At 39.0% G+C, this 7,182-nt stretch overlaps 1 protein-coding gene across 1 annotated transcript in view; it reads left to right on the top strand.

Moving 5' to 3' along the window:
* Positions 1 to 588: 588 nt before the first annotated feature.
* The window catches only part of SUZ12 (SUZ12 polycomb repressive complex 2 subunit), a gene marked incomplete at its 5' end in the record, with an annotated part of 58,538 nt that continues 51,944 nt past the window's right edge, over positions 589 to 7,182 (top strand). Inside the window, 2 exons of the mRNA XM_019516996.1 lie at positions 589 to 759; positions 861 to 925. Coding sequence (XP_019372541.1) covers positions 589 to 759; positions 861 to 925 — 236 coding nt within the window. The remainder of the gene's footprint in view (positions 760 to 860; positions 926 to 7,182) is intronic.

Here is a 7,182-nt window from a genome sequence, read left to right as displayed (position 1 = left end):
AAATCATAAATCCAGTGTCCTCAATCAGTACTCTAGATAAAGCTAATTTGTTGAAGCAGGAGTTAATCTTCTGAAGTCAATATTTTCCTGTCTTGTGTACCCCCGGACAAGCAGTCTTTTTATATCTACAAGTTTCTTAGGTCATTTGATTGTAACTCCACAGTAAGATTATTTTGGTGTACAGCTGCCTCCACAAATGTTGTTTCATTTTGCCATAAAGCAACGAAAACCATATGCCAACTTGTCTGATATATTACAGTCTGTTATTTAGGAATCGTATGGGATACATTGTGTATTAATTTGGGGTGGGGTGGGGTGGAATCTTACTTGATCAACATTTTAAAACAAGAAAAGAAAACAAGCTGGGGTCTCTTATGTCACAAGCCATCTTCTGCCTAGCTGTTGACCTTCTAAAGGGTGCAACGTGGGATAGCATCTCCGTGGAAAATCAAGGATGGTTCATAGTTGCTTGACTGTGACTTTCAGTAGGATTTGAAATTGGATCTTGTTCGGACCACAGATACAGCAGTGTAGGCTTCGCTTGTTAATCTGGATTATGATCTGTATATCATAGTTTTAGGTTTTTAATACTTCCTATTAAATATTTTCTTTAACCCATATTTTAGGATTGTCAGAATATTCTTAGTATTTGTTATAAGTCTTAAGTTTTTTGGGCTGGGTATACCTGATAATGTGTGTTTCTTTTCCACAGAACCAACACAGATATATAGATTTCTACGTACTCGAAATCTAATAGCAGTGAGTAATTGCTGATTTTAATCTACCTGTTCATTTTTAAACTTGTAGGAATCTTTGTAGATGAAGGGTTTTAATGGCTTCTCCCATTTTTTTCTTTGCAGCCTATATTTTTGCACAGAACTCTCACTTATATGTCCCACAGAAACTCCCGAACAAATATCAAGAGGTAATTTTGATTTTGAAAGCTGATTCGAATATTTACTGATTTAAGAAGCAAGAGCCAAAGGAGTCCTTATAGGAGATAAACTGGTCTTTTTTTCAATTGTAGCATGAAAAACTGTAGGCATTTTTCTTAAGTTCTCTAAAAGAAAATTTGCTATCTTACTGGTTTTCAAATCTAGTGCAGCTTGTATTTGTATAAAACTGATACATATGCCTGTGGTGATTATTGGCTTTGATGGGAGAATTAAGACCTGGTATAACTAGCTGCAGGACCTGAACCTCAGTTCTTATTAAAGAAAGCTTCATGTGATGTCCAGTAATAGAACCTTTGACTGGAACAAGAGAGAACAATAGCCCAGTTTTCAAGATAGCAATCACAATTTGTTATTTCGATTGTCTCGTCTCAAACGGCATTAGAATGGGCTATATTTTTAACACATTGTCATGTTTGCTAAATTAATATATTTTTTAAAGAAACTAACATGATTTATTCATCATAAGCATGCTAGTGATTATAGATTGTAAAATACTTAAATACTGATGGATGAAGGGTGCTATAGCTATAAGGTAGCTAATAGTACAATTTCTAAGTCCTTTACATTTATTTCTGTTGTCAAGCTGCAGATCATTCATTATTCTGTAGGTAGGTAGAAGCCAACACTTCACTGTTTAAAATATTTGAATGGATTGACCAGTTGTAGTCCTACAGTTTGAAACAGTATTAATGTTGAATGGAACATTCTTGGTCATGGATATATAAGGGATAGCTATAAAATTTTGATTGAACAGGTAATTAAGAGTGGTGCATTTTGTAAAAACAACACATAAGCTGTTGGTGACTATCTCATTTGAATACGCACTTTCTTTTTAATTATGCAAATACTGTATCTGCATTCACAGATTTTACTTTAGTTAATAACTAGCATTTGATGTAGCTTTTTCTTGCTATTCTGGACTTTAAGCATCAATGCCACTTACTTCCAGTGGATGGAAGCAGTTGGGTGAAAAAATGTGCACCTACAATGTACTGATTTTCTTGTCTGTAGTTATTTTTATATCCTGGTAGAAGATGTGCTTGGAAGTATGTCATGACTTCCTATCACACTTGGAGCTGCTCTTTATTTTTGGTGACTGTTACTATAGGGCTTGGACAGTTAGTCTTGGTCATTCTCTTTATTTGTTCTGAAATGGGGAAATACCAGGTTTTAAGAGAAAATCCCCAGGATTTTTTTTTTCCAAGCTTCTGGGAGTAGGGCTCCAGGTCATAGTTTGAAACTGCCATTCTCATTTTCCAGCAAGTTCTTCAATGGCTACTCAAGAAACCTATCCTGTGCAAGCGACTGCCATGTCTCAAGTCTAAATCGTATCGTTATCTGCTGGATGTACCAAGCAAATGTGGCCTTCACATGCAAGAACAGATGCGTGTGTTGTCCAAATTATTTCTTATATTTACTTGTGGATAGTTTAAATGTCTATTACCTGAAACTTGTTTTGTTTGCTTAGATGTCTCTTGTTAGTTGCCAAGCAACCACAAGTGGTGTTTTGCATGTATATTAAGTGGTGTTCAATATTCCTAAATAGGAAAATTCCCTTTCCCCGCTGGATAAGAAATGTTCTTATTTTTGCGTGAAAGATGTTGATATTCACTAAAGTTTAAGTTTTTTTGTAACTATAAAGTCAACTCATAACTATGAATCAGGTTGTAGAACTGATGTTTTAGGCAGTATTCAAAGGACTTGGATATTTCTAGTTCTTGAAAAGGAAACTTATTATTTTTCAGAACATTTTTAATCTGTTCTATTGAAACTTTAGTTTTATAGAAGATTATAATGCCACTGAAGTAAGCTAACAGGTTTCATGGACAGTTGAGTGAAATGTTGGGAGGAAAGGTGGGGAGTAGGAATTGACCATAAGTGTTTGCTTTCCCTTAAATTGGGTGATTGATATTTTTAAAATGGATATCCTGTTTTTAATGATCTGGAGTAGCTATGTAAACTAGGGGATTGATTATTCCTCCACTTTCACTTTTTAACCAATAGAAGCTGATTATCCTAGTAAGTCTTTTTGCTGGTATAACTTACCCTGGGTAACAGTTTAAGATGTACTATCAAAGAAACCACAAAAAAACACAATTTTAAGGAGTCTACCATAGGGAGATTGCTAGTATGCCTTTTTCTTGGTGTCTGTTTTCACAGATCACTTCAAATGCAGGCATGTTCAATCAGAATTCCTACAACCAGTTTATTATTTACTAGATACTATATGTAGTTAGTTGGTATATATTGGACCCAGTTGCTGCAGGGAGCAAGAGGCTTTAAATGGAGTTGTTGTTTAGCATTGAAAATTTAGCTGACTGAGGCTCAAACATGGGGAATTCATATATGCAGCTTGATCGCGGTGTAAAATTAACAGATTTAATATGGTATTTTATGAAGACCATATTAGTTAGTAATGATTCTTTAGGATTAGCAATTTTTCTTCCCCCTTTTTTAACGCTTGTGAAATTGAGTTTATTCCATTTTCAGGTAGGGTTAAACTTTATTTAGCTCAATTGAAGAAAGTCCTGAATGTGCCTGTCTGGATCCTAGTTAGTAAAATATTGTTGCTACTCTGATTGCTGGTTCAGGGCTCTTCTTCTTGTGTGCTTGTAGTTAAACTAGATGTTTTTCCACAGTTTGTGTGCAAGTAAGAAGTCTTTCAGTTGCTGCAGCAAGGTTCTTCTTCATGCAGGTCTCATCAAGGAGTCAGCAAATGAGCTGGTGTTCCACAGGCTGCACTTCACTGCATTTGCATATATTTGTGTTGTGAGAGCAGCCCCATTTGATCATGTTGTTTTTGATCTTCCAGTTTGTATGCACTGTCAATTTGGGCATCGCCATGTTGGACAGTCTAGGTCAGCCCCTGTGGGACAGTCCTCCTGGGGTCCTAGGTCCATTTCCGAGGACCTGATTACATGTAATCTTTCCTTCCGTAACCTCCGTGGCACCTTGTCAGCCGTTATGTCCAGTGGTACAACAGTGGTCACAAAACTTACTCACTTTTCTGTGTGCGCATAGAGTGGATGCCTGGGGTCTCTTGTCTGCTGTGATTTCTCTTTTTGGCGTGCTATCTTTCTTCTGATGTCAGGTGGTACAATGCTAGTAAGTACAGGCTTTCCTTTAGTATTGGCTTTAGGCATCCTGTTATTTCACAACGGCTGTCGTTTAGAGCAGAGTCCTATTTCTTAGCATGAACTGATTGTTTGCATACTAGACGTGCATACTCTGCAATGGAGTAACACAGGGCCATAACAGTGGTTTGTAATGTGGTTGAGGTGACCAACTTTCAAAGTATGTTGTAGCAGGCACTGACTTTCCCTTTCATCTTCTCTGCATGTGCTTTGAAGGTGTTTTGGTTTGTTGTAACCCCCAAATACACAAAGTTTGTGTGATTTAGTCAGTAAGATTCCATCCCAGGGGATGTTTAATTTCTTCTTGGCTTCTCTGGCATAGGTGAGAAGCTGTGACCTGCATTTTGGTTGGGTTGGCACAAAGCTGGTTCTTATTGTAGTAATCTGAGGTTGCTCAGTGCACGTGTCAGTCTTTTCCTCAACGATGGCTGAGTCCTTCTCATGCAACATGGTGCATAGTTCATCAGCATATATGAAGCTCCTTGTATTACTCTGTATGGGTTGGTCATTGGAATGTATGTTAAAACACATTGGTGCTGCTGGTCATTTTGTTGTTGTCTCCAGCGGCTCCGTTTCTTGCACAGTTCTGTGTAAAAATGTCTATTTAAAAGAGATTGGATGAGCTGCGCTAGGTGGTAGCCGTGTGTCATGTCATAGACTTTAGTAAGCAGGTTTTGGTGGTTGACTGTCATATGCTGCTGATAAGTCTACAAACACAGCATCTGTTATCATCCCTTTCTTGAATCAAGGCTCTGATCAAGATTAATAGTTTCTTAAAGGCTTTTTCAGAAGCCAGGATAAATCTACTGATTCTTATCTAGTGTTATGTTCAAGGAATTCTAGCAGACCTGTACAGGTACAGCTTGCATGTCATGTTTATCTAGATGTTTTGTAACTAGATTTTTATAACTATTAGATAAGGGCTTGGTTTACTAGACTGTATAGATTATAATTCTAGGATTTCCCTTCCCCACCCTCCACCTCTTTCTAAAAACAAGTGCGGTGTTAGGTGATATTCAGAAAAGTAGCTGATTTTAATGAATGAATTTGGGTATGGCTAAGTAATTAGTATGCTAAGTCTATTGATGTTAATTTCCTCAGTGTTTAGAGCCCTAGAGTCCAGGATTTTTTCTCACTTCTTAAAAATTCCCCTCTGAAGCTTTAATATTCCAGTTCAAACTTTTTCTTATAATCCCTCCTTTAAGATTTTAGTTACTTAGGAAGTACAGATAAAACACTATTTAAACCAACTATTTTGGTTACCTAGGTTAAATGCAGCATCTCTTGTTTCATTATCTAAACCTAGTTATTATAGAAAAGATACTTTATTTCTAATGCTTGTCCCAACATGACATTTGGTTTGCCTGTAAACTTGCTTTCCCAATCTTAAACTTCATAAAACAATTGCAGCTTTTTTAATTAAAATGATCAACATGTATTGATTTGTAAATTGGGAGGTTCTGAAGCCTTCTACAGTAAGTTTATAGACTGATTAAATTTTTTACCTTTGGTGTTCTTAAATGCTTCTACAGTGGCAGTTCATTTGAAGCTTGAGTTCATGCTGTAGAGCACTGGTTTTTAACCTTTTTGTTTTTTAAGACTCAAAGCATCCTTCCAAAACTTTTAAAATGGAATGCAACTGAATCTTAAATAAAAATAAAAGAAATAAAAATAAACACTATAGCTCTTACTAATTAGCATACTAATTGATTATATGTGTGTCACCACCATCCCGGGCAGATGGAACTGTGTTGTGTGCCTTCCTCGGGGCCTGATTGGGAAGTGTCTGTGGCAAGAACATGTGGTGTTGCCATAGCCCTGCCTGGTCAGATTCTGCATAGCACCTCCTGGAAACAAGAAGTGCATGGGGCAGGTGGAACTACTCCATGTTCCTCTGCTTTTAGGAGGCATGCTGGAGCCAAACTGAGAAAAGCTACAGCAGAAGCAGTGCATCTGCCCATGTAATGTAATGCAGGGATGTGTTGATTTCCCCTGCAGCAGCTTCTCGGTTCAGCTCTGTACCTTCTGAAAAGAGGTGCGTGGGGCAGTTTCAGTGTGTGGCAGTGGTGCCGATGTCATGCTGTCCCTGGTGACATCCTGGTTGGGAGCCACTGCTGTAGAGTCATTACAGCTCAGGATGTTTCCTTGAACAACTTAAGTGTACAGTAAGTTTGTACAAATAACAGGCTTCTATTAGAATAAAACTTCCTTACAGTATGTTTGTGTGAACATAAAAACTACAATATCTTATATCTGTTCCTAACTGGATAGGGCAGTCCAAGCAGTCTCAGTAGCAAGTGCATTGGTTGGAAACTTTACTTAAATTGGACATGCAATGATCTCTGTGGGAGCATTAGTAAAGTGGTATGTTTTGGGTTCTGTGTGCCCTTTTTCAAATTGTCACCTTTTTTGGCCAGCTAGCATTTAAATTTAAAACTGAGTGTTTGTGTATGTATTTATGTTTTTATACCTGTAGCAATGAAGATTTAAAGGTGGAAATGACCTATAACTGCAACTAAATAGTAGGGCTGTGTAAAGCTTTGGGTACTGATTCAGTTTGGAGGAGACTCAGCCCAGTTCGATTCGGAAATTCAGTCACTGAATCGGGAGACCAGTAAAAAGGTCCGAATTGATTTGGTGATTTGGTCAGTCCCCGCTTGCCACTGCAGGGAGCTGGACCCGGGCTCCATGCTGGTAAGTGGGGGTGGTTGTCAGAGTGGGAGAGGATCATGGCGGGGACCCCTGCTGGGCCTCATCCCCTGCCTGCTCTCCCAGCCTGGTCAGTGGCTGCCCTGCCCGGTCCCAGCATCCTGGCTCTTTTTTTTTTTTTGTAAAAAAAGTCCTGCATTCACTGGGTGCTGCCAGGTGGTGGTGGTGAGGGGCGGGGGCGTGATTTCTGCTGCCCTGTCCAGCCCCAGCATCCTGGCATTCAAAACAAAACAAAACAAAAATAACAAAAGCCCCACACTCACTGCCTCTGCAGCGTCTGTTGGGGCTTCTGGGGGCTTGTGGCAGAGCCCCCTGTGCAGTGGGGGGCAGTGGGTATTGCCCCCCTGGCTGGGAGGAGCTGGTGAGTGCGTGGGGGGGGGGGG

Source organism: Gavialis gangeticus, unplaced genomic scaffold (genome assembly GCF_001723915.1).
Source record: "Gavialis gangeticus isolate Ggan-Ray unplaced genomic scaffold, GavGan_comp1, whole genome shotgun sequence".
NCBI classification, from domain to species: domain Eukaryota; kingdom Metazoa; phylum Chordata; order Crocodylia; family Gavialidae; genus Gavialis; species Gavialis gangeticus.
The sequence above is the reverse complement of the archived record's forward strand: the minus strand, read 5'-3'. Positions and strand labels throughout refer to the sequence as shown.